This window comes from Coloeus monedula (genome assembly GCF_965178545.1).
Source record: "Coloeus monedula genome assembly, chromosome: 2".
Lineage (NCBI taxonomy): Eukaryota > Metazoa > Chordata > Aves > Passeriformes > Corvidae > Coloeus > Coloeus monedula.
The window spans coordinates 12,222,813-12,250,679 of NC_138782.1; the positions used below are offsets into that span (position 1 = coordinate 12,222,813).

At 41.0% G+C, this 27,867-nt stretch overlaps 1 protein-coding gene across 1 annotated transcript; it reads right to left on the reverse strand.

Annotated features, from left to right (window-relative positions):
• HNRNPLL (heterogeneous nuclear ribonucleoprotein L like) lies at positions 1-24,511 on the reverse strand. Its single transcript, XM_082277134.1, has 13 exons — positions 24,248-24,511; positions 15,786-15,904; positions 15,435-15,672; positions 11,983-12,068; positions 9,987-10,083; positions 9,821-9,893; positions 5,828-5,899; positions 4,116-4,333; positions 3,831-3,952; positions 2,980-3,181; positions 2,033-2,090; positions 1,819-1,917; positions 1-647 (listed from the first exon to the last, which is right to left on the reverse strand). The coding sequence occupies exons 1-13, from the start codon at positions 24,452-24,454 to the stop codon at positions 592-594; spliced, it is 1,647 nt and encodes a 548-aa protein (XP_082133260.1). The 5' UTR covers positions 24,455-24,511; the 3' UTR covers positions 1-591.
• Positions 24,512-27,867: the final 3,356 nt, after the last annotated feature.

Consider the following 27,867-nt stretch of genomic DNA (forward strand, 5'->3'; position numbering starts at 1 on the left):
ATACCATACACGTGTACATACTTAATAATTTTCTATGTTAGCTCTGTCTGAACTAGAAATCAAGTCTATACTACTAAAAGTTCAGTATGTGCAACATTAACCCGATCAAAGCATTTTATAAATACAAGCTTCTTTTTAGTATTGCAACATACTTCACTACTTAACATACTGAAAAACAAGTTCTACATTTAAAATTCTGCTGTAATAGTTCTATCTGCCAATTAAAACTACAAATGGAAAAATACTTGCTAATCTTTAACATTTTGAAAATGCAAATATATTTCATTTTTTGAAAAGAAACAATCTTGTTTATACTACTGGTGCTTCTTTAGACATTTGAAGATACTACACTAACAAAATACAAACTTTGTAGTAAGCTTACAACATGTACTTCTCAGAGGCAAAAATAAAAAAAAATCTGGTTTGTATTTATGAAGGAACATCCATTTATTATAAAACAAGATAAAAGATATTAGAATTAAGTTGAAACAAGGCAACATTAGAACAACCACTTTAGAGCTTTGTGAACGAAGTGTAGTTTTTAACTTGCAAGTCCAGGTGAACGTAGCTCTTAACATGCTGTCCTCTTCTCTATAAATGGGATGAAGTAGAGAAGCAAAGCTTCAAGGTGTAAGGGTTGGAGCCATCTGTGAGGAGACAACACAGAACACACCATGGGCACAGCTCTCCTGCTGATCCACCTTCCATAACCTGGCAAGTTCACCAATTCTGTGTATTTCACACTCACACCTCCACTGGGGTTTGCCTTTTTCACATTGAAAGAGAAAACTTTTCTGCTTTCACCACCTCTCCAAACTGAGATAAAACTGAAATTGTGAAGTATGTTACCAGTACTATCTTCAAAAATATCCTGCCTCTGAGGTCCATTATTAAGAAGGTGGACCGAAGGTGTGAGAGATTAGAAAAGATTTAAACTGTTAACACTTCAGAGGGAGACAAACTCATAACAGTTAGGAGGAGGTAGTTTAAAATAATATTAAACACTGGGCTGTATTCAAAATTATGTCTGGGAACATCCCATTTAATTCCATTTTTCCACCTGGAAAAATTCCATTAAATCCAGTAAACTGCCTTCATTGTTCAGTGCAGATCTGGCCTATTGTGTACTTGTTTAGCAGGTGAACTCACCCTACTCTATTCTTGCCACTTTGGAGCTAAATTCAGCTTGGCTTCACAATTTCTGGTTTCAAAAGGAACATGCTACAGGACCAGTAAATTGAGAGCAATGAGCTGAGTACCTTAAAGAATCCTCAGTTCAAGACATTGCAGATTTCTTCATATTTATTGTGAAAGAATCATAGAAGGGTTTGGTTGGAAGGGATCATCTTGTTGGGTCATCCAGTTCCAACCTCCTGCCATGGGCAGGGATGCCACACATTAGACCATCAGAGCCCCATCCAGCCTGGCCTTGAACACTTCCAGGTTTGGGGCATCCACTGCATCTCTGGGCAACCTATGCCAATGTCTCACCACCCTCACAGTCAAGAACATCTTCCTAACATCTAAAACCTAAATCTCTCTTAAGTTTAAAACCCTTACTCCTTGTTCTACCACTATTTGCCCATGCCAAAAGTCACTCTCCCTCTTTTTCATAGGCCCAGTTTAAAGTACTGGAAGGCCACCATACGGTCATCCTGGAGCTTTCTCTTCTCCAGGCTGAACAACCCCAGCTCTCTCAGCCTTTCCTCACAGGAGAGGTGCTCCAGGCCTCTGATCATTTTCGTGGCCACCAGAACCCTCAAGTCCTTCTCCACAGAAAAAAAAATTCCAGCAGTAATATTAGGAAAATTTACTTACTTGGGACTCTTATCTGGTAGTGATTAAGTACAGTGAGAGCTTCCACTGCATCTGTCTTACATTCCCATTCCAACAGACCAGACAGTGTTTTGGCAGAAGCTGTCAAAAGGAGAAATAGAAACGGGAAGGAGGGGATCAGTAACATCTCCTGACAGTGCATACTCCGATCAAAATTGGAATCAGTAACTTCCCAAACTGGTCAAATTTTACTTACGTTTTGGGTCAAACACTTTGTATTTAATAAAGCTGAGAACTTCATGATCCTCACATAACTGTCACAAAAATAAAATAAGAGGTAAAACTCCAGCAAAAGTGCACATAAATAAATTAGCAAAAATTCCAAGTTCCTGGAAGAGACACACAGAAAGGGAGATTCTGACTTTTTAAGAGAGTTTGCAAGAATTTATGGCAAATTATTTTAAAAATATGTTTAGACTGGTAACTCTTTAGAATACCATTCTGTAGTATATAAAACAAGGCTCCTGCATCTGTGATATCACTACTGTCTCCAAAAACGTATTTAAATAATGACAAGTTCTACTTTTTGACATTCCTACTCCAATACAGTGGTTCTGAAGTTGTACATACAAGGGCACCACTTGGGAACCACAGTTCACTTTCAAACAGAGTTGGAAAAATATATTTTATTGAACTGAAAAAGAACTCACTGAAGTGTCAGCAGTCTTACTGCCTCCCCTTAAAGAGGCCCAGTATTGCATGTTTTAACCATCCAGAGTTCATTTAGGATACAGCTGTGCCAACTGTCCCAGTTGCATGCTTGCCTCCATTCCAAAACATCCTAGCAGTCATTAGAGCAACCATTATCAGGGAGTCAGTAAATCCTTTATGAATTGTAGTCCTATCCTTCCTGTATTTGGCTTTGTGTCTTTTCCCTTTCCTCAAAAAAACTCCACATGAAACTCCTCAACTTTATTTTCAAGATTTTGTTTCTCAAATTAAAAAAAAATAAAGAAATAAAATTCAAACAGTAACTCCAGAATTGTGAACATATCCAGAGGGGCTACAAATGTATTTTAAAAATCAGGTCTCTTCCAGTGGCTGCGCTGTATCCACCCCAGTTATTTGTTTTTAAAAGCAGGACCATGAAAAGCCAGGACAGAGCCCAGAAAGCACTGGATGTCAGTCATTGCAAGGGCCTACCTTTACAAACGTTTCCTCAGTCACACACAGGGGAACATTGTAATAGTGCAGCACACAGGAGGGTGGTTGGATGATGTTCTTGGATGCTTGGCCAGCACTGGTGAAGCGATTGTTCTTACTCATGGCAAAATCCTTGTAACTACTCGTGCCATCCTCCAGTTCAAATATCTGGCTTGGAACTACCGAGTGCTGCTTGGAAACACTGGAATTTAAGGATAAAGTTTCTTAAATAATTAAGGTGATCATACTTTGCAGATTATTATCTAACTAGAAAAGAGCTGATGTTTCTTTATAATACTTTATAATAATTTGGAATAAATACAGTAAGAACAAGATGGGTTGGATTTGACACCTTCTTTTAAAAAATGCAGAAAGGATGGGCAAGACACAGTAGGGAATACAGTTTATTAGTGGTCAATCCATGTAATGACAATATGCTTTATGAATGCAAATAAATAAAATTATAAATACTAATAAATCTTAAGAGTGGTTGGGGTTGAAAGGGACCTTAAAGATGATCTAATTCCAACCCCTGCCATGGGCAAGAAGCAGCTTGCACTAGAGCAGGTTGCTCAAATCCCCATCCAACCTGGTCTTTTAACACTTCCAGGGATGGGACATCCTCAGCTTCTCTGGGCAACCTGTGCCAGTTCCTCACCACCCTCACAGTAAAGAATTTCTTCCTAATACCTGACCTAAATCCACCCTCCTTCAGCTGAAAGCCAAAATAAACAGTTGCAAATTGGAAATCATAACTCCAACAACGATAACAGAGTAATGTGATATTGTCCCTTTGAAACCTCATTCCATCTGCCCACTGGTGGACTATTAATCTGATAAAACATATTTACCAGACATTGAGTCTCTTTCCAAATAACTTGACATTATTGAGATGTGTGACCGCTCTTTCTACAGCGTATTCATCACCCATTTCAACCAGTGCTGTGCCCGGAATAGTCTTCATAAATTTCACCTAAGAAATTAAGGTTAAAAAAAAAATGACATTGCAACAAAGAGCCCAACCAATAGTTTTATAAAATATTAGGATATATTTTTAGACCATCTCAGACAGGCTTCTTCCAAAGCATTTTAAAGGACTATAGTAGTTTCCAGGTTTCTAATAAATTATGCCTTACCTTCTCAATGTTTCCATACAAGCAGAACAGGTTGAATACCCTTGAACAGTTCATCTTGAGCTGATGCAACCCACTAACCATGACAACTGACCCAGAAGGATTTCCACCATGCATGTAAGAGGAGGATGCCTGGGGCAATGGGTAAGCAACAAGTTCTGGAGTGTCCCGAGATCCCATTCGGTACCGGCTTGGCAAGGGCAACAAAGGACCATGGGAGCCTAAGGAGATGAAAGTCCATATTTTTATGTTGTTTGAAATAATTTTCACTGCTTAATCATGCATCAAAGCCCACATACAAAATGCATATTTAAAGGAGGGGTAGAAGGTCACAGCAATTGCTGAAAAAAGATATTCCAGTAATTACAAAAATCATTATCTTCCTTGCACCATGCAAAATATTTGAACATAAATGTATTAGAGGAAATAATTAAAATCGACCTTGAGAAATATTCCCATCTACCTACAGAGCTACATGAGACCAAGAAAGAGTATTACAAAGTAGGGAAAACAAAAGGAGTGAGCCAAAGGTCAGGAGATTACACAGCTCTTTATCCCAGAGACATGAGATTAAATCAGAAGCCTGCCTTTCTACAAAATGCTCATTTGGAAGAAACAGGAATACCCCACACTAATGCAAAATGAAGTGGTCCTATGTTCCACTACAGATGAAGTGACAAGTTTCACTGAAATAGACAATTTCTTTTTGTTTTCTTTTAGTGATGAGACACTACTAGTAAACATTACCTCTGTTCACAGAAAATGTCAGTATTACAGACCAAGGGGAGGATCCCTGTTTTTCTGGGACAAAAATAATGTGAAATTCACATAAGCCAAGTATAAAAGGAATCTTTTGTCTTTTTTTTTTTTCCCCAGCAATGACGTAGTAATGACAGGGAGACAGTGGTATAGGAGAAGATGGACACATTACTTAAGGTAGAAGGATGTATCAGAGGCATGAAAAGAGAACATCACTGAATCAAGGTGGAACTTGATTAGAAATTCTGGAGATTTGAAGAACTTTTGGAAGGAGTAGGTAGGATGTCAACTTACACTGTAAAATATCATAAATACCTTTGCAAAGAAAGAGGCAAGACAAATCACATTGCACCTGACAGCTGAGAGAGTAAATAACTAGAAAAGTCACATGTGAATGGGGACATTTGTTTCTCTGCCCTGAGGTCTTCGCTCAGCACATGAAAGTGACAGCAGATCTTCATTTACAAAGAGCACTGGTAACAAATGCAGTACTTTATAGCACTAACTCCAAAACATTATTCCTCTACAGTCACATAGCTCTACCTTTTCTGAATCAGCTACATTAGAAATGCCAATGCCAACAATTCATAGCTTTGCATGCAAAAACATCAGAGCTCTGTATTGTACCAAACCATTGACCAAGCTATGTTTCCATTTTCTAGAAGAAAACTGCTTTCCCAATCCAGATATCATTTTTGCCAGGGTGATGGCAACTGAAAGGAAACATTCTTCCAAGGAATAAACTTGCAGGGCTGAATGCTCTTCATGATAAGACGAGGTGAGGCAATGAGTGCACATGGACTTCACTGAACCAACAGTGCTTCAGAAGGCAGACTGACAGCACTGCAGGTGAACTGCTCATGCTGAAGGGACCCACAGCCAAGCATTGATTAAATATTTAGAATTCCACACAGCACATAAGAAATCCTAACCAGCTGTCATCCCATGTTACTTACCATAGCCATCATGTCTAAAGGATGATGGGTGCTCTCCCAGAATAGCTTGTCTCTGCCGGCCCTTCCCTCTGTCTAACATGGGAAGGGAAAGAAACCAGTTTAGTATGCACGACCAGGCACTTGATTTCTCCAGTTAAGACACAAAGCTTCTAGTTAAGAAGTGAAAAAGTAATTTGAGTCGTTGTTAATTTTATAAACAATTTCTCATTCACTCTATGTCTAAAAACACAAGCTGTAGCCCTGGGACACCAAAATTAAAAGACTGCCATCTGTATAACAAATTGCACTTAAGTTGATTGGGGGCAGTGGCCAATGAGGAGATGCAGACATTTAAAGTTTATGGAGATACTCAACAGTTCTCCTAAACAGACACCACACATTAGTATAGAAAACACCATACAGCAGGATTTACCCATGTGTCTCTTAAAACAAATTTGAAATGCAGTACTTTTGAAAGACAGTACCTGAATCATAATATTAGCTTCAACAGCAACACATTTTCAAAGTGGGCTTCTTTCAAGAAGTTTCAGCATAAGCCAACAACAACCTGTATTACATGGTTTCATAATCAGTAAACAGAGAGCATTACATATGTGTACATATATATTTACAGAACACCTACTGATTTATGGGCGTGCTGAAAGGATTGTACATTGTGGCATTATCAGCAGCACATAACAGTTCAACTGAGGGAAAGTATCACTGAGTAATGCACTTAAACAACAGTCAATCCTTTAAGAAAACCCAGTTCTCTAGGATATAAAGTTAAGCAAGGGGTCTACATTAATGGAGGGAAGCAATGTCTTACAGCCAAAGCTGTATTTTCCAATCAGATCCATGCTGCATGACAAAAAAATCTAAACTTCCAGATTTCTTTGTGGTAAGCAACAATTCTTTTCTTACAATTTAAAAAAGAAAGCCACATTGAAAAGATGGGGCAAGGCATTTATCAGTTACAACTCCTCCCGGGAAATTTAACTATGACTGCTGAGAACAGTAACTCCAGCCCAATGCAGTTGGAGGTATTTTCCCCAAAAACCAGGAACTCTTTGATTACACAACAGTGGGAGATGAAAACACATATGGCCCTTTCTGCTCAGGATTTTGAGGCAGGTTCCAAGTCAGATATTTACTTTGGCAATAAAATCTGAAGAGAGAGCAGTCCTGAACACTTTCAAATATATAGAAGAAAGATTACTGTTGTCAAGTTTACTTTTCCACTCCCTTTTCAGGGTAACAGCTCTGGTTCTTGGCTCTAGAAAGCAAATGAGCACTCTTATCAAGTATTTTGAGCATTTAAACTGTATGCAGTAATCATCTTTCAGAAAAATTGGTTTTGTAAGTCCAGGCTGTGGAACTAAATGCTTTGAAACTGCCCACAGTAAAATATAGTCAAGAATCACATTCTTCACATAAAGAATTCTGTGAGAAACATTTGACAAATATTTCTTCCTCCTGGTGGTGCAGTCCACTGCTCTCTCCTTGTCCCGTGCTTGTTCCTTCCTTGAACAAAGCCCCTGGATTGTGCCAGTATAAATACTTGGGTAAACAAGCATTGAAACATGAGAACTGACCTGTGTTAAAAATAATTCTGAAAGAAATGGTTCTTTATAATCTTGTTTAATCTTAGGTTTCTTGATTTTTAGTTTTGTTTTTAAATCAGGTCCTTGAGTGACTGAGCAAGCTGGTATTACCACCAAAAGAAATGCTCCAAACTACAGTTTGACATTTCTGGCTAAAGGCAAGTAGAATACTAGGTCAGGTGGGTTTTTTTCATTCAATCTAATGCAATATGGGTTCACAGCAGCAGGCACTTGTTAGGAAGTTTACTTTAGTGGAGAAAGACTATGGGCAAGTAATTTGTTACCATAAAGAACTAAAAACAGTTCTTTAAAGAAATCGTTAGTAAAATGTATTGCCTTCCTAACATTTGAGGGGCAGGTGTGAAATTCTGAAAGGATTTATTGGCATGTCTGTCCTTGGAATGAAATTCCTTTGGGATAAGATCTTTGCTGCAGTGAGATCCCTACAGCTCAGGTCACACTATGTTCAAAACCCCAATAATGCTGTTGCAAGAGTAAGTTGAAGGACAAATACATAAACTCTTTCAAAGAAAACCTCAACTCCTGGATTACTTTATGGGCAAAACTGCTCTAGATGCCTGTTTTCTTGAGTACATTTCACTGTTCATTCATTTATATTCCCATTGTCCAGATAAATGGATGTGGATCACAGAAAATGAAAAATCATGCTACATACAGTATTTATGATATATAAATATATCTATATAATACAAATCTAATTTTTTTCCTTTTATGTGTAGTAGGGTGCTTATGTATAGAGGACAGAGACAATAACAAAAAGAAAAACAAAAGAGCAGAGTTCATGAAAAGAGCAAGCCACACCTATCCTAAGTTTTTCATTTTCCACTGTTTGCTCAAGTTTGGGGAAGTTTTAGTTCATACAGACATACCTATCTGCAGACCAATTACATAATGTAATTACATGCACAGTGTTACAAGTCAGCCTCCAAACACTGCAATGATCAAAAGACACAAGGGTCAAATTAATCCTTTCCATTTTTCAAATTCAAACCTTTAGATTTTTTTCTTGTCCTTGAGTTTCAAGAATCCATTTCCTTTGACTCAAGAATTTGAGAAAAAATTTGAATCCCAATACAAACAGTCATGATCTACAAGCTGCAACCAAAACTGTAGCTCCCTTGTTAACTTTTTACAAGAACTTCATTCTGAAAAGGCAAGCCCTAAGTTTTTAGTTGTACAACAGTTTCACAAGCCCAGTGTCTCTGCAGAATTACTCTGAAAGTGCAAATCTCTTGAGACAGCCAAAGCCCTGGTTCTCATGTAGCCTTTGATAAGTAGATACTCTATCTTGGTCACATCGTCTTCACTTTTCTAACTTTACATTGAACACATTATTGTACACAGGTTACTGAACACTGCACTCAATAGTTACAGATTTTTGATTGTTTTTAAAGAAACACTTTACAGGAGTTAGGCTAGACAGCAGTTTGACTGTACATATATAATCATAGTTTCCACTGACATGAATTAAGCTCTGAGAATTTTTACAGCTGAGTATTTAAGAGACAGTATGCCTGTACCAATTATGAATCTCCCTATTTTATTACTTAAGTATAGCTGAGGGGACTTATTGGTACTGTACTGCTCAGTTCCAACTATCTACATATTTTTTTTGATTTTCCCTACTACTAAACAATATTTACAGTGTTAAGTCTGAATGCAACTCTCACACACAGCAAGTAATAAAAAGATTACAATGTCAAGGATATCAACAAGAGGTTCTTAATTTTGGAGGTTCTCAACTTTTCAGTGGTAATTTTAAGGGAAATAAGACCAGCATACATACAAACTTGAACAGAATGGGTACAGTCTATCGTGTAATTCGTCCCACACAAATCTGAAGTACTGAAAATGTCCTCCTTTAAAAACTTGTGGTGGTGGTGCATGCAGTATGCAGACAAGGTGAACTGCAAGTCTGAGGTTTTTCAGAGGGTTTTTTTGTCTGTTTGGGGTTTTTTTTTTTGCTGATGCCGATGTGGTGCATGATGAAGTGTAGAGTCAGCCTGCTGAAGTCCTCTATCCTTCTTAATGCCTTGTCCAACATAGGGGAAAAGAGTCCTTTCGAAGGAGAAGCAGTGTGCAAGTTTGTAGTTTATAAGGAATAGTCTGTGCCAGGTTTCCTCTCCTCCAAAGAGAGAGAGCTGCTTGGAGAAATGCAAGTCCTTGAGAACTGCGAAGGTGCTTGGAGGTGTGGGCTCCTTGTTGCACTAAGTGGCTCAAGCACACGGCAGTAGGGGGCACTAGGGCTCAGGGTTAATTCCCTGTGGTGACACAGCCTCCAGCAGCACTGGCCTGCTTTGGAAGGACTGTTGCCACACAGCCTGACCACGTGTGAAGGGCTGGCATTAGTACAGTCAAACAGCTACAGTGAGAATGGATCAGAACCTACCTCGGCGGCCCAGATATGGCTTAGTGTAGTCCCAACTATCGTTGTCGTTCCTAATGACATTAAGTCGAGTTGGCTGTTCAAATAAAGTAAAAGTGAAAGAGGTTAAGTCTTGACTATAATTTTTTTTTTTTCCGAGTAAAATTAAAAGAGAAGGTCCAAGCATTACCCTTGCATATTCAATTTTTAGTGTGCAGCATCCTGCATAGATATCTGCTCCATTGAGCGCAGCCTTCGCCTTCTGGGCACAAAACACAGATTCAAACATACACATCATGTTAAGGATCTTTTTTCCCCAGGTGTCTCATTCATGTCCCTTCTATCTGATATGGCTTCACTTTGGTAGCCTGCAGATATTTCACTATTGTATACACTACAAGAACTCCATACAGACTTATGCAGTAGTTACTTTACAGAAAAAAGAACAAACTGTACACCCTTTTGAGCTCATCAGCCAAGAAAAACCCCCACATAACTAAAAGAGAGACTGTGAGTGAACAAATATCTTGCCTCAAAAAAAATACAACAGGCAGATGCATGTACCAGGCTCCAACACCTAAGTTATTGCAAATGCTCTACAAACTCCAAGATGAGTTCTGTGATTAGCAGAAAAATGTTTCTTAGCCTTGGCACATCACAACCCATGATCTTACACGTACTCAGTAATATTTGGCGTCAGAAAGCAACTTTGCAGCAGAACAGACTTTTTGCACCATGTCTTGATATCATTTACTGACATTTCAGAAAGAGTCCGAAACAACAAAATGTGCCTTGGTTTTACCACCTTCCTGCAGCCCAGCTTCTTCCAAGGGGATGCAGGTTCACTGTGGAATTTAAAAACTAGAAAAGTTAAGCTTCCCAGACCCATGAGAAACTGACACTGGTCAGAACTGCAGAAGTAATGGGTACTTCAATTAGCATTTAAATTGGAGTAAATTTTTGAACTTTTCAGATAAGGCTTGTTTTGAAGCTCACTTTCCTCCCCACCCCCAACTGTTTACCTTGCTGCTGCATTACTTTGCTCACATTTGTGAGTTTTCTTTCAATTGCTGTTGTTTTTATTTCCAATAAAAGGCATGTTACAGAATTTAATTCAAAGGACATAAGGATGGTCATTTCTGAGTGGTACAAGATTCTCCCCACAACTTCCCTAATCTTTCACAAGATGAAGAATAACCCCCGACTGTACGAGTCATCTGATCCTGACAATTCCATTTATGACAAACTTAACACATACAGTAAGTCAAATTAATGTCTGTTAGGATACACAGTTTTTCTACATAGATCAACAGCAATTAGTTTGATTTAATAGAATTTAGAGTAGCTCTCTTTGCCTGCTAAGTCATCAATGCAGCCACTGGTTAAGTCATATTTTACGGAAGTGACCCACTAATAAAGCCTGCCACATTGGTAGCATCTGAAATCACAAAATAATGCCTGAGATTTTGGCAAATTTTGTCCAGATAACAGTTAAAAAATGGATGGTAATCAAGCTTTAGGAAGAGGGCTATCAGTTTCATAAATGAAGGCCTAATTATATCAGACTTTGGACTTCGCAAACCACAGCGACACACAATTATTCTGAACATTCAACCCAAGAACAACTTAATGCTGCAAATAGAGTAAACAGTAAGATAATAGAGCAGGGACTTTCCTCAACACATGATGCCTAAGGATCAAGATCATGGATGCCTAAGCTGCCCTTTGCTTTATAAAGTCAAAACAGTAAGACATGCAGTACATACTGACATACTAGGACTATTTTAGAAGAGTCTGAAGAAGACAAACTGCACCTCTGCAATCCCTTACCCACTTCTTGGGTATCAACACAGGCAGAAGCCATGAAACTTTTGTGTATAAAGGTGCATATAAGGGGTTGTCAAATCTATTATATAATCATATCTGCAATTATTGGCCTGAGGGACTATAAACATGGTTATCAAGATCACTGTTGAGAATGCACTTTCCCTACAAAGACAAAATGTGTAAGTACTACTTTGTCTAACAGACAAAAATTAGAAGTTATCATGTCTTAGAAGTTAAGAAATAATTTGGTCTCAAAACCACATGGTATTTTTCTGACATTCTCATGTTAAACCCATTTGGAGTCAAGAACCTACAGAAAAAAAAAAAAAAAAAAAAAAAGTCACACTCAAAAAGGATATTCAACCATGGCTTGTATTCCATTTCTCTTGAATATAACAATGCGCTGAACTTTTCCAACAGGGTTGCACACAGTGTACAAAACATCCTAAGGAAGAAGAAAAAAACAATTTTAGTCGGATGTTAAATTCCAGTCACTTTTGGTCCACAGGACATTTTCTTGCAGTGGCATTTAAATGCCAAAGAACAAGGAAAAGGCTTGTTAACTTTCCATTTCTTATTTTCCCCCCTATAATTAATACATTCATGATCGGCATTTTTATGGATCAATATAGTACAGGCAATCAAACCTGAAAAACAGGAAAAGACTAAGTACTCATGCAAATATTGGTTTCACAAGTATCTTCAACTCTGTTACAACCCAGTAACTGCATCCATATCTCAAGCTCTGCTACCTTTGAAGCATTGCCCTGCAGAAGTTCTACCACAGCAGACACAGTGACTTTGTCGTTATAACACAATTCATTTCCTAATGTTCCAACAGCTGAGTCTCATTTTCAGAGAGATACTGGGGATAGTTCAAGATGTAAACTTAGATAGCTCATCAAAAAGAGAATTTTGACAAGTTTTCACCTGAATCAATCCACCTTGCAAGTGGATGCTATGCTCCTTCCTTTCTTTTTATCTAAACCAAATACCTCGAAAATGATCCTTCCAAGATCTTGGCATACATCCTCAGGTTTATTTGGGGGACGAGAGGGAGAAGGGGCAAAGGAAGTAGGTATAACATTTATTATTATGTTGTGCAGAATAGAGAAGCAATTAGGAGGCAAAGGAGTAGGGGGCATGTGGATTTCTTAAAATTAAAACAAACACAGCCCAACAGCCTGAACCCATAAAAAATAAGACCTGTGAGATCATTTACAGCATGCTAGGCAGCACAAAAAGCTGCCCTCCATCTTTCCTGTTTGGGAGAAAAGATTCCTAGAAACCTTTGAGTTCTAGGTGACATTAATTTTCAGGCATATGACTTTCTTTCACAATTTGTCCCTCAAAAAATTTCTTCACAGCCACTTAAAACCAAAAAATTGTCTTTCAAAACATAAGCTCTACTCAAAACACCATCAGTGTCATTAGCCAGCAGTCACATACACAGCTGGACTTTTAAATTATGTTTTATAATTCAGCTACTTTATATTACCAAATCAATCAAGTGGTTCACAAGACACTTGTGGGCTATTTATAAAAAAATTAAGCACTAGCATTACATACATACTAGAATATCATAAAAAAAGGAGGTGCAGCTACTTAACCTCAGAATATGTAGGTAGCTACGTTTAAGACATTTCAATTGCCAAGGCACACCACACCTTCCTCATGCACGTAGAAGTGAGAACTAAGAGGCACCAGCAGAGGTATGGGTGGACAGACAGCAATGACCGCAGCAGCACAAGTCACGTTGGCAAAGTCTCTTTGAACAGACAAATCTCTGACAAAGTTCTGCCCACAGGTAAGGAAACCAGGAAACTGAACTTCAAAGACCTGTACAGGACATCTTAGGCAAAACCTTTTCAAAACCGACGCCCCCATCACATTGGGATGAAAAGCAGCTAGGAACTAAATACAGTTATTTTGCCCTTCTGCCCTTTGCTGTCACATCCCTCAAAAAAAAAACCAAGTAGTCCAGTGAGAGAGAGAAGCTGGTCACAGTTGTACTGGAGGAAATAAGCTGCAGCAAAATTTTAGAACGGTTTTGCTTCTGCCACAAGATGCCCTTGAACGGACCAATTTCTCTCCAAAGACTCTATCTTGCTTTTAAATTAAAGCTCTTAAAAACTATACAACAGTTTATTGCAGTTATTCAGACTTGCCACTTAAAACTGGTTGCAATTTTTCATCTGTTTTTTCTAACTGTAGATCAAATTTAAGAAGAGAAGAGTGTTGAAGAGGAAGAAGCAGTGTTGGGCTTTGTGTCTTTTTCTTTTTTTTGGAGGAGGAGGAGAAGGAGGAGGGTTGTTTGGTAGATTTTTGTTTTCTTTTGTTGTGGGTGGGTTTCTTTAATAATGCAGACTTTGCCTGAGGCATTCTTAAATTAACTGGTTTTTTTAATCCATTGGCCAAGTGCAAAATTTGTATTTTTCTCATCACATTTTTAGCTGTTATGGGCACAGCTGCTCTCCCCAGTTGCTCTGACTACGCTGCCTGAAGTGAGCTCTGATGCTTGCCAGTAATCCTGGAAATCTGCCTGCTTCTAGCACTCATTTGTATATGCTAAAGGAACAGCTGGGGGCAGTGGAAAGGAAGAAGTTGGGGGGGGGGGGGTTGTTTGTTTTTAAAAAGCAGCTACTGTGCCAGAAGCTTCATCCTCAGAATTCCCATGGAACTCTCCTAGCCCAGAACCAGGCTTCTGCTCCCAGTTTTCTTCAAGCATCCACCTTCAACTCAGCGGCTCACACAAGGCAAACTTAAATGCATGAATGAAACAGAGTTTCCAAAATTTGTATTACAGTCACGTGCAAAGAATACTTTAACTCAGTCAGTGGACTTGTTCACACAGCTCAGAGCAGGTTTGTTTTTAAACACTAAAAAGCAACTCAAACCTTGGCATGCTTTGCTATAAAGAAAATTGTCGGAACAAAGAAAGTTTATCACCCACTGATGAATCAACAGACAAAAATCTATCGATGCTCACAAGACAGTGAAGCAGAAAGCATGGTGTGGAACTGACTGCTTGAGGTAGTTTCAGGAATACTAAGTTGCAGTCAATTTGCTCTCATCATATACAGCACATTAAACAAAACTTAATGCTTGCATTAACTTACTTGGTTCCACACACCCCAAACACTTTGATTGATCCATACCATCTTACATCCCTAAGAACAAGTGATTCATACTTGTATCACAGTACACCATTTTAATTTTTTTCCTGAAATATGTCTGTGAAATTCAACATCTACTATAAAATCTCCTAAGAAAAATGCAAGCATTTAATGCATGATAAAACATAAATTCTTAAATAACAACAAAAAACCACCCTGTATCTTAAAAAACCACATACATGTGCCATTAATGGCAGTAAATTAGGATGCGACTTTATAAATGGTACAACTTGAAATACTGAAAAGGAAAATATATTGGCCCAAAGAAAAGTGAGTAAGATAACATCAAACTGGAGTTGATCATCAGAAGATAAAGGTTTCACCTTTCCACAAAGGAAGTACTTAAGAAGGACTGCAATAAAATAACCCTTTCTTACTGGAAAAATTACTTGCTCTTTAAACATACACCACTGAGAGCCTAAAGGCTCAATAACAATCTCGATGTTGTGGCAACACGTTGGAAATACTCCAGAAGCATGCAGCAACTTAAACATTTCAAAATCCTCACTACTGAAGTCTTCAAACGTATTGCAAAATATCTGTACAAGACTGAATCATCTTGAAAAACCTTTAAAGAACATGCAAGTTACCTATGTGAAGACACAAAAAAAAAGATAAAAGAAGACGAAACATACCACTGTAATTGGGTAGAGAGGATTCTGAATTGACAACAGGAGAACTTTATTCCCACCAGATGGGTCATCAGTGTTCCCAGGCCGAGTGATCCTCTTGCTTGTGGAGTAGTTGAAGAAGGCCTGCTGCCCAGCAATGTACACAGGTTCATCTGCTGCAAATGTCACACATTTCTTTGCACTTTCCACGTTTTCAAACTCCACCAGAGCCTGGCGCTTGAACGGCATCATCATGACATAGCTGGGGAGGGAAACATCACACTAAATTTTCCTGCTCACTCAAAACAACTGCCAGGTCCCAGGATGCTCATTTATGACATGTTTTTCACTGAACAATTCTTAACAAAGACATACCATATGGTTCCAAACTTCTCCAGAGCTTCCACGAGATCTGCTTCCACCACTGATTCACACAGCCCTCGGACATGGACGACAGGAGAAACAGACACTTTGTGATGACTTCCCCCGGCATCCTAGCAACAAAATGACATTTTAAAATTCAACACAGAGCAAGGAATACTGCTATCATTAACTAAAATTAAATATTTGGTAGACACTACACTGGGTCCAGAAGCAGCCATCTAAATGCACAATCTAAGTGTGTGTTAAATAATTTAACTTTTCTTTCCAAACAGATTGCCAAGTTCAGTTGCTGAAGTCTACTTAAAATAAAAAGCTTTTCAGATTAAATTAATCTGTTTGCACACACAAGATTTTTCTTGTATTAAAAAAAGCAGCCCATTTAACACTGGTTGAATTGCAGGAGGTCTTACACACACCCTATTCATTAAGAGCATAAAAAAAAATTAAGATATGTCCGACAGCTAAAATATTTCTGACACGCTGCTTGTTGGTGGTATTTTTTTGAGACAGGCTGGGAGAATGAAAAAGCAAGAACAAATGAGGGCCATCTGTGAACTGAATGAAAATTGAGTATTTTTCCAATGCTCCACAATGCAAGAAAATGCCAGCTCTGGATTATGGTTGAAATAAACCCAACCTCCCTTCTAATTCTGAACACACATGTTTTTAAAAACTCACAATTTCTGTACATATGGGGCTCTTTTCACCCCAAGGCTGACTACTATTAATGGATTTAGACACTGAACATTAACACAGAGAATTCCCACCATGAATATTTTTCAGAGCTACTTTCAGACAGTCTCAGTTCTGTGCAACTGAAGAATTTGGGTTGGAATCAGCTCATCTTTCCATGAAAACACTGAAATTTACCTTATATATTCTAGGACACAGGGTAAAAAAACCCAACAACAACAGTGTAAGACAACAATGAGAGATGATAAAAATAAAAGATTAGAGATAATAAAGGGCACACTAATATATACTGCAAATACCTGGCACCCAAATGTCATATTTGTAACAGCAGTGTGAAGTTGATGTATTCAAATTTAGTGACTACATCAATGTGTTCCATGGAACAGATCAAGTCTTGTTGATTTTTCACTTTTTCAAAAACAGCAGCACGACATCTTCTGGAACTTGAGAGAGATTCTCATTTGTAGCACAAAGGTGCATTGAGCTCCAGTAATTAAGTAATCACAATGACTGCTACCACTGTTAGACATTCCTCTCTTTCTCTATCCGTTTGAATTACAGATTTCAGGAAAAAACACATTCCAGATAACTACAAATTGAGTCTTGTGTGTTTAACTCCTGTGTTCCATATAGAGTTCTCACTAAACAATTACATATATTTTCTTTAAATCAAAGACTTGACCATTCTGTTCGAATCAACTTCATCATCTGTTTGAAGCACTTCAGGCTTCCTCAGATGTCAGAACAATCTGCTGTGTAATATTTTAAGCTTAGCTTACATTTTATTTGTTTGCAGTACAAAAGCATTTTAAGTGGCAACACATTTCTTTGAATAAGAACTGTGGCAATGCTGGGAAAACTCCACTGGTGATATTTGCATAGTTACCTTGTATCCTGAATCAATCAGTCAGGTCTATGGCAGGAGCAGTGATCAAAGTAGTCATGAAAGGTTAATACTTTGAACTGCAAATACTTAGGCAATTGCAGAAGGAACAGAACTACAGAGAGATTTTATTTTCAGCTTATATGTTCTTAACCCACATACACACTTTTCAAAGCTGAAAGAAGCACCTGAGGAAATCTTCAAGAGAAAACTAACAATAACTATCACTTTTCCTGCAAAGCCTATTGCTCTAAGATGTTGAGATAACAGGCACCTTTACTTTATTTACAGTCTACAGAACAATCAAAAACAATTACATCAATTATTCATTGCCCTGCATACTTGCTACTATATTAAGATCCCAGTTAGTGCCAGGGGGATGCATTTCCTTTTAGGTTTCTTTAATACACTCAAGAAATCCCATCTAATAACATTTCTGTCTAATCAGATGGTAAATAAAAGCAATGATTGCTCACTGAAGCAGACTCATCACAAGGAGTACAGTCACTAGCAACTTAGTACTTGCCACTCACTACCTTTTTGAACTAATATCTCCATAAATCATGCCAAGCTTTTCAGAGAAGGGATACTTAGAGGAGTACTTCACTCTCCCTCCCCTTCCCAGCTCAAACTTCTGTTTTAGTTTCAGTTCATGTTTCTTTGTTATGCATATCCCTTTTGTACTTTTATCTACTAGCAGGTATTAGTAGATACTAATCTTTCTAATAGTGCAAATTCTCTCAAAAATTAACACGTTTACACTTGCATCTTCAAATCCATTATACATGAGTTACATGAACATATACAGGTGCCTGCACTTCTGCAACTGGAATTATTCTTAGAACATCAACAAATACAGATTTTGCTTTCTTTTGTCATTAAAGTAACATTTGGCTTTCCAATCCCAATTTCCTTCTCCCATAACATCATACAGAACGCATTCTTCTAGCAAGGTTTAGCAAGAGATTCAGAAAGAAACAAAAACTGCCATTATAGTAACCTACGCAGGAGCTCGAGAAGCATGGAATAAAAAACCCAAAAAATTCCCCCAAAGCAAACAACAGAAAAACAACCCACCCACCCACCAAAAAACCCCAAACACAAACGAGTGAAATCTCAGTCACCTGCCATGAACTTAAGGACTTACCACAGAGAATTTCAGAACCTCTTTTATACACATAAAACCACTGAGGTGGCCAAATCAGAGGGTCTCTGCTTTACCCCAAATAGTTTCTAGCCAGCAGCAGTGAACAGCAGCACAAGAACCAAGCACAAATCAGTCCTGAGCCAGGAAGCCTCAAACTAACATTCAGAGAGCACATGGGTTGCTGAAGGATGGGGCCACGCGCCACAGGTATATATTTTTGGGTGCAAAAAAAGTCTTCACAGAGGGCAGACACACATATTATTACTGTCAAACAAGTTTTGCAGCTACAAAGCTGCAGTATCAAGCAAATCTAGAATGACCCTTGATTTCCTTTAGAAGGAGAAATAAAAGCACCAGACCACATGAAAAATCAAACGCTTCTGCAGAGTGTGAAGTGTACAGCTAAGGTCAGAACATTCACAGCTCATCCAACTGATGCTGGAATTTGTTCCCAGAGATGAACAACACAAGATTTTGACCAAGATCTCACAGCCACTGTGTCTTGAAAGCTACATGTGCTACAGTTGGCACACAGACAAAGGTTACATCAAAGCATCTGCTCACACACCGACTAACAACCACCAGTATTTCTCTGCCTACAAAGAAGTCTTTCAGTAACTCAACTCCCACAAGAGCACAAAAGCCCCATGCAAAACTCCAACACCATGCTTGTACTCAACCAAAGCCAGGAGAACAGAGTAGCCAATGTTATGGCTGTACCATTAATATATATATATATCTTAAGAGGGTTTGAAAGCTCAATAATGATTTCTTGGAGAATCATTAGGCTGGACGGAAAATGCAGTTATTTAAATAGATAATGGAACTGACTTCCTTTCTCGAGGAAGTGCTCAATACCAGTAACAAGGACAGAAAAGGTTTCCCTCAAGGAGGAAACTAGGAGCATAAAAAGGCTTACCCTGAAACAAAGCTGAGGCACAAAGGGAAGCACTGACATATCCAAGCAGATGAAGCACAAACAAGTGACTTCACATACCTAAGACTGCAACAGAAGCAGCTTCGAAGAATGACTGTAGCACTTTAACATCCATTTTTTGGTGACCTACACACCTCTAGACAACATTTGAAAAATATCAATGGTTTCTTGCCAGTTAATTACAGTTTGCCATTCCAAAAAGGAGGAAGGTCATTGTGGGCTGTAGGACGATGTCTCTCTTGCTCACCAATTCCAGATCAGAATTTTATCACCAACTGTTTGCACAAAAATGTATCCTTTATCCTTTCTCCAGACACCTTCCAGTCAGTATACTCAGATTAGTCCTTTTAATTTGTACTACCTTTTTTGAGCATCTGCTTCTTCGGCTTTTTGCTACTTATCTCCTCCATCTCTTTTCTCCCTTACTGCAAAAGGATGGCACGTCTTCATCTTCCCTCCGCCAAGTACCTAAATATACTCTTATTTCGTTTCTCACCATTCAGATTATCTTATTCACTCTCAACTTTTTCCTCCCTCTGCATCCCTTTTAACTAGTCTGAAATTTGTTTTATAGATACAAAGGAACTGGTGGTGGGTGGGGGGGAAGTGTCTCAAAAGAACCAAGCAGACAAGACAAAGTTAAGGTTCCAAGATGGTGGAAGAATGTATCAATTTTGCATATCCTGGATTTGTTCATTTTTTTATTGTTGTTGGTCGGTTTGGGGGACTATGGGGCAGGGCTACACAGAAGAAGGGGGTTAAAATTAATCACATCCCATACTCTGGAAGGTTACTTTCTGGAAGGTTACTTGGCAATTTAATTTTGTTTTGGATGAGGAGTTTGGGTATCATTTCTCTTTGTTTAATGCATCTCTACCACTGTGTCCTTTCAATGATTTCAACTGCTACAGAAAGAATACCTGCACTCTGACCCCTTCTGCTAATTCTGAATTTAACCTGAAGTGGTCAAGTATTTGGACCATATTGTTCCAAGTCCCTTCCAACTGAAATAGTCTCTTCTATTTTCCTCTCTGCTCATCACAATCTGAATATCCTTTTAAAAATATAACAAAAAAAACCCCAAAACCAAACAAAAAACCCCTACACAACACATCAACAGGAGATTCTGCCTGAGATACTGAAAGAAGAACCAGCCTGAAGGTAATAGTTACTTTTTCTTTTTTTGAAGGGGGACAAAGGAGGGAAGATGATTTACACTTACTCAAAACCAGCTTCTAGGATGGACTTCATTTAAGAAATGGACAAGCCACTGCAAAATAGGTCAAGATCTGAACTTACTGCATTTAGTGGCTGTTACCACACTGCGTGTGTTAGACACAAAGCAACTTGAGTTGCAAGGAGAGCTGCTTTCCATTTAGCACCCAGGAAGTTTCAACAGAGTGACTGAGAAGCTGCAAGATCACATCCCTGTTTCACCTTGCAGCAGCTGACAGTTCTGTTTGTGTATTTAGACACCACATCTCACTTCCCCAGCTGTAAGAACAGGGATAATAGGTCTTCCTCACTTCACAAGAAAGCTTAGGAATAGGTATGTCAGAGACAGTGAGGGAAGTGGATGCTACAGGTTGTATAAATACGACATTAATCAGTAAAACTGATATTTAAGGGAGGGAGAGGGGATGGAGCTGAAAGGCCCTCTAAATTCGCTTAAACACAGCTCTTGGCCCACATTATCCCAGTGTCCTCACCCTCTGCTACACTGCAATTCTGATTCCTCTGACAGGGCTTCACTGCTTCTGTAAAGGTCATTCTTCCAAATAACACTCTCTCCCACCGAATACCTCTGCAGAAACACATCCTGCTCCTTCCCTGGTCAATATCCTGGTCTGTTCCTGGCTCTCCATGCTCCTCAGCCTGGAGATGAGCCATGAAGAAGAGGGTACACCCTTGGCTTACGAGAAGTGTCCACACAAGTGGGAAACAGAGGAAAATGAAGAGCAAAATAAATGCTGGATTTCCTCCGGACCTCACATAGAGATTTCAAGGCACCCATTTCAAAAAATCAAACCAAAACAAACCCCAAAACAACAAAAGACACCAACCAAAACAAAACAAAAAAAATAGAGGCATGAAGGGCTTCTTCAGCCAAATGCAACAGTCCCAGAACAGGAAACTGCCACAAAAATAAATACAGCCCAGGAGGGTGACCTGACCAACCTGCCACAGGAGTCCTAGCACAAAAGAGCTTTTATACAAGAGCATATAATCCATATGAGTGTACAGCTCATTTATATTCCAGGGCACAAGTGAGGGAAAAAGAAATAAAACAAAACCAAAAGAAACAAACAATACAAACAAAAAACCACAAACAAACAACCCCCCCCCCAACAAATCATGAGGCTACCAAACTCCTATCACTCTTTACCCTGATCATCCATTTCTCATCATCATTTCATCATCGTTTCCCATTTCTCCTCCTAATTCCCCATAGTTCCTCCTACTTATTCTTTTTCTGCTCTCTTCTGAGCAATCCAGGACACTTACACTTCTTCCCTCCTCTCAGCCTACCTTTATCTTGTATGTCTGAACCACATACAACTTTTATAAGCTGAGAACATTTCCCTGCAGAGAAACAAATAAGATATGTCACAGAATAAGTAAGTTTCCTGCACATTTTCGTATCTGTTAGAGAAAAAAACACATGAAAATTCACATTAACTAACTCTACTTAATAGATGCTGGCATTTTGCTGTTAAAAGCTTCACATAAAATCACTACCAAAAGCACTCAGTCATTAATTTTTCATATATCCACTTGATGTTACACCTTATTCTTAAGAAACCAGTTTGATCTCCAGCATCAAGACAACTTCTGCCTCTCCAGTAGTGAATCTGTGAATACAGTTTTGACAATAAATTGTCAATTACACTGCAACTGACACAACCAGCTACCTACAACCCCTCCTGTTCTAGACTTGCTACTCACTTGTTTCAGTTTCTTTACTCACAAGACTCAGCACATGCTATTCTTGAGATCCAAAAGGTGAAGTTATGTACCCCACACTCTCATTACCATGAAGGGTAAACTTGGATAAATTGAGACACTGATACATCATGAAGACACTCTGAGCCAGAACCCAGAAAGAAGGAAAAAAAGAAATACACGAACTAGTTGATTTTATAAAAATACTGCAAAAAAGAGGAAAGGCAAAAGCAGAATCTTGCTCCTGCTTGAAACACTCACTGCATGGCATCCAGCTCTCCTACATAACAAACATTCCAGGTAACTTAAGCAAGTATAAGGATTTCTTTCAGCACTGGCTTCTAAGATAGAGCACATTACTAAGTCTTGACTGCAACAGAGATGCTGCTCTGTCACAAGAAACTTGAGAGTTAAAATAGTTCTCTCTGGAAATGTATTTTGTTACAGTTTACCAGGGAACTTTTCTAAAAATGTGCTGGTTTGGGCTGGGGTAAAGCTAATTTTCTCCGTAATAGTATGGGCTATACTTTGGATACATGCTCAAAACAGTGTTGATAATACAGAGTTTTTCAGTCGGGCTGAGCAAGAATCAAGGTTTTCTCTACGTTTCCTGCAGCCCCACACGTGAGCACAGCCGAGACAGTGACCCAACTAACCTAAGGGATATCTCAGACCTCATGAAATCACACTCAGCATATAAAGTGGGGGAAAAACAAGGGAGAGCAGGATTTTCCTCACTTGTACTGTTGATTCCCTCCCCCATCAGCCCGGGCAGGAGTCAGCAGGTGACTGTGCAGTGCTTGGTTGCAGCAGAGGGTTAAACCACGACAATAAATTTAGCAGGCACCTTCTCTATCAATAGATTTAACTGATGGAGAAATGGTAACAGCAAATGCTCCCTCATTGACTTATCCCAGTGATAAGCAAGTTCATTTTAACAAATCACAGAAACGGGTATTTCAGATTTCAAGCTTTGACATTAAATCAATGTTTTCTTGATTTGACTTGTTCAAGTAAGAAACAGAAATAGACATCAAGGAGAAAAACGGTTATAATCTGATGGACAATTAGTTAGATAAGGAATCAAACAGTAGACAGAAAAGTCTCGTTAGCTCAAATTTATGGGTCAAGGACTACCTTGATACTTAGATGCATATTCATGAGGAAAAGGTATGCAGCCAAAAAAAAAAGTGAACCATGGTGCTCAGTGCAGTGTTCTTGAGGGAGGGAATTAAAAATTAATTTCAAAATGAAGCAATGGCTTAAGATCAGCCTTATCGCCGGACGGTGCCAGACACAAAGGTAGAACGGAGGATGAAAGAAACCCTCGGCCGCGGTTTCAGCCCCCGCCGCCACCCCTCCTCTCGGTGTTTCTATAGTTACGCTCAGCAACAGGGCCGGCACAAAACTTGCAATGGCGATACCCCGAAAGGCAACCAGCTGCCCGCGAACAGCGGCAATCCGTGAGCTCCCAAAGCCACATCCCTCACACCCATCCATCCCTCAGGCTGCAGGCTCAGTCCATGCCCGAGGGCGGTGAGGAACAAGCGCACGCCTGCGGCGGGGAGCGCGAAGCGGAGCAAAGGACCCGGCCCGGAGCCCCCGCCATTCCCACCCCGCCGGAAGCGCCTCCATGCCTGGGAAGCAGGCAGCGGGCCCCGACCCCGGGAAGGCCTCGCTGCCGTGGGAAGCCCCCCGCCCCTCTCCGAGCAGGGCCCCCCCCGCCCGGGGAGCAGCGGCGGGGGCGGTCGCGGCCTCGCCCGCGGGAGGGGCGGGGCGGGACGGGCCCCCTCCCCCCGCCGGCAGCCTGAGGGGAGCCGCCCCCCGCCCGCCGGCCCCGCGTCCCTCACCCCGCCCGAGAAGCCGCCGCCGCCGCCGCGCGACGCGGGGGGCTTGTCCCGCCGGCCCTCGCTCTCCTCCGCGCCGCTGTACTCGATCTCGCCTTCCTCGGCAGCGGCGCTGGGCTTCAGCCGCTTGGCCTGGCTCTCGTAGGCGCCGTCTTCCTCTTCCTCCTCCTCCTCCTCCTCGTACCGCTCTCCGGACGACGGCGACGACATGTCCGCGGGAGGGAAGGGGCGGCCGGCAGGGAAGACGACGCGGGAGCGGGAACGGAGCCGGCGGCGGCACCGAGCCCGAGCGATGCTCTGCGCCCCGGCCCCCGCACACGGCCCGCCCCGCGCCGGCACCCGGCCCCGCCTCCCCGCCCGCCGCCGGCGTCGCGATTGGCTCCGAGCCGAGGGGGGACGGGGTGCGTCGCGGCGATTGGTTATTGGGAGTGTCCATCAGGCAACTGCGCGGTTCGATTGGACAGAGAGCGCCGCCCATCACCGCGCCGTGGGGCCGCCTCGGCCCCGCCTCCCCGCCGCGGTGCCTGAGGGCTCGGTCGGGGGGAGGCGGCGGGCGCGGCGGGAGATGCGCTGAGGGTCCCCCAGCGCCCACCGTGCGTCCCCGGCCCCGGAGCCTTTTTCTTGCCTACCACCGCCTCCGGCCGTCCCGGCCGCCTTTGTCTCCTTCCCGGAGCCACCCGCGGCTGATGGGACGGCGGGGCACGCGGACCCCGGCGCTGCGGGCCGCCAGGAGCGGCGCGGCCGGTGCGTCCCGGCTGCGAGGGCCACGGCGGCCGTGAGTTACCAAGGTCACAGAGGCCTCGGTGAGCCGTGAGACTGCTCCTCACCACTCACACCTGGCCCTCGGTCCCTAGCAAGAAGTTGATGCTGGCCCACGTGGGCCGATGTCCACCGCGTGAGAAACAGCAGCGCCCTTAGTGTGGTGCGGGCGAGCTCGATGAGCTGGAGACCTGCCTGGACAGCTGGCACTGTATCGCGTGCAGGTCTGCTTGCTGGCAAATGGTGGGGCTGCTAGGTTCCTTCTTCAGGGCGAGGTTGCTGAAGATGGCTATAGGAGCCCATGCCTGTCTGCATAGAATCACAGAACCATCGAACAGCCCAGGCTGGAAGGGAACTGGAAAGATCATTGGTCCAACTTTTGTGGGAGGGAGCCTGGATGAGATTATCGAGCACCCAGTTCAGTGGCAGCTTGAAAACCTTCTGTGACAGGGACCCTACCACCACATCCCTTTGTTTCAGTCATTGGTTGTTCTCACCATAACAAAATCCCTGTTGTGCCTTGTCTTCTCCATGCTGTCCTTTTTGAGGAGAGCCTCCATCCTTTCTGTAGCACTCTGGCATATTGAGATTAGCCCTCTGCCTCCAAGCCTTCTCTCCTCCAGGCAGAGAAGATGTAACTCCTTCGGTCTTTCCTCACAGGGCAGGTTGTCCTTATCACCCGTTTTAATGGTATCAGCAACCTGGGTGAAGGTGCTTTCAAATCCATCATTCAAATCCATCGTTGTGAAGATGGACAGTATGGAGCCCAGTTCCAGTCTCAGGGAGACCCCACTTGTGACAGGCTGCCACCCTGAGTCAAAAACATCGATCACGACTCTGAGTGCAGCCTGTTGGCCAATTTTCTCCCCATCTTGCAAGCCACCTAACCAAGTCTGTGTCTTGCCAGTTAGTCCAGGAGAAGGCTTCCTCATGGGTGGAAGCACAGTGAGAAGACTTCCAATGTTATAAGTGGCTTACAGGACTTTCTAGCTGAATTAGTTTCTGTGGCTGCCAAACCCAGAGGGATGTGGAGTGGAACCCTGCTGGAAGCAGATCAATGGGGAATGGGTATAGGATTGCTTTTTCAGTTGAGCAGCCAAATAAGAGGGAGGGAAATAATTCAGAAGACAGCCAAAATAAATATTTTTTTTTCTTCCTTTGCCCTGTGTGTGGGGGAAAACTCAACCCCCCACACTTGTATCTGATAAAACCTTGTTCAATCTGAAATGGTACTTGTAAGCTTTGTACACTAAAAAGGAAAGCAAATGGTGTGCTGTTTACTCATTTTCTGTTATCCTGAAGCACAGTAGTAAAGGCACTCCTCCAAGAAGTTGGAGGAGGTTCAGTTTCCCATTCTGCCTGGTATGATTTGAATTTGCATCTCTCAGATAGCTCATCTCATCATCTCGTCTGCAAGCACATACATCTGATTTAACTTAACTTGCTGTGTTTCTCACCTTCTTGTTCTCTCTTTGCTCTTTGTTTCTTAGCTATGTTTTCCTTTCAGCATTTCTTGTACCTATTTTTATTTTTAACAAAAAAACCCTTGCAACTCTGAGAGCACACATCCCACAGGGCTGAAGCTGTGCATGCACCTCTTGTGGTTGAAACAGTCAATGAGGAACATGTCATCTGTGAACATGAAGCTTTCTTTTCTTGGCACTTCTTTCCAACTACACCACCTAAATTTCTGCTGTGGACATAAATGTGGCTTACGTGCCAGATGACGTTTCTAGTAAATTTGTTTTGTGTGATAGGGCTGTGGGATTTTAGCAGACATTTCCACCATAGCACTGCAAAAAATAACAGCCTGAGAAATCACAGAACGTACCAGAGTCAGAAAATGGCATTGGAACACTGCAATAATCAGATTGTCTTTAATAATTAAATTTTCTTTCCTGCATGTTTTTAGAACGACTTTTCTGAAAATGAGGAAATGACATACTGTTTGACCAAATTCTTATTTACTCAGTGTTCCCTGAAACAGAAGAGTTTCAGCCTGCTTCTGTGCAGCATATGGGCTCCAGTGTCACTGGGCAGCAGACCTCGCTTTGCTGACTTAGTGCAGTATTTAATTATCCTGCTCTGGAGATGTTAAGATATTTTTTATATTTAAGTTGCAACATTGAGGCTTCCACACTCAGCTACTGTGAGCAGCCTTGGAACAGACATTCCCTCTGTCTGTGCCTCGTGCATAGGAAAGGAGGGAAGGAATATGGAAATACACCCCAATTATGTAAGTTTGAAACTGAGTGTCTGACTCAGCAGAAGGATTTCACTGTCATGTTGCTTGTCAGACCTGCTTCTTTTGTATAAAAAGAGAGAAAGAAGAAAGATGCTAAAACTGCCTGAAATAGTTCTTTTCATACAATTTTTATTACCTGGAGCTGATAAAGAGAAGTCATGGTTTCAGTCCACTACCCTCCAATAAGAATTGGAATTAGTGTTATTTTCTTACCACCACACAGTCAAGTACAACCACTTAATTACATAAAGAGGAGAACAATGACATGAAAAAAATTCCCCAAATCTGGTAGAAATTTAAATCACATAATTATGCTCATAGTTTGGAAGAACATGTTGTTACTAGGACAATTTTGTCTTGTCTCTTCTTCCTTTTGTGCCTTGTCTTTCTTACATCCTTTACTGTAATTTAAATTACATTATTAGTTCATTGTGGCAAGGGATGTGTTTTACAATGCTAAAGCATTACACTTGCAAGATTTTTGTTCCTTGTTTGAAATTTAGTCTTTGTAGTTTAAGGAAGCAGTGCTCTGATCACCCTCCCATTGGAAGGTAACACTACCTCGGTTGCAGAGGGATGGTGAAAACACCAGCATACCTGGACAAACTGAACTAGAAAT

Bases quoted from the DNA above. Each gene is read 5' to 3' on its own strand.
- HNRNPLL (XM_082277134.1), bottom strand. From the start codon at position 24,454: ATGTCGTCGCCGTCGTCCGGAGAGCGGTACGAGGAGGAGGAGGAGGAG. The intron at 5,900-9,820 runs GTAGGTTCTGAT...TTCCCATGTTAG, and splicing joins GCCATATCTGGGCCGCCGAG to ACAGAGGGAAGGGCCGGCAG. The intron at 1,918-2,032 runs GTAAGTAAAATT...TCCTTTTGACAG, and splicing joins CAAAGTGTTTGACCCAAAAC to CTTCTGCCAAAACACTGTCT.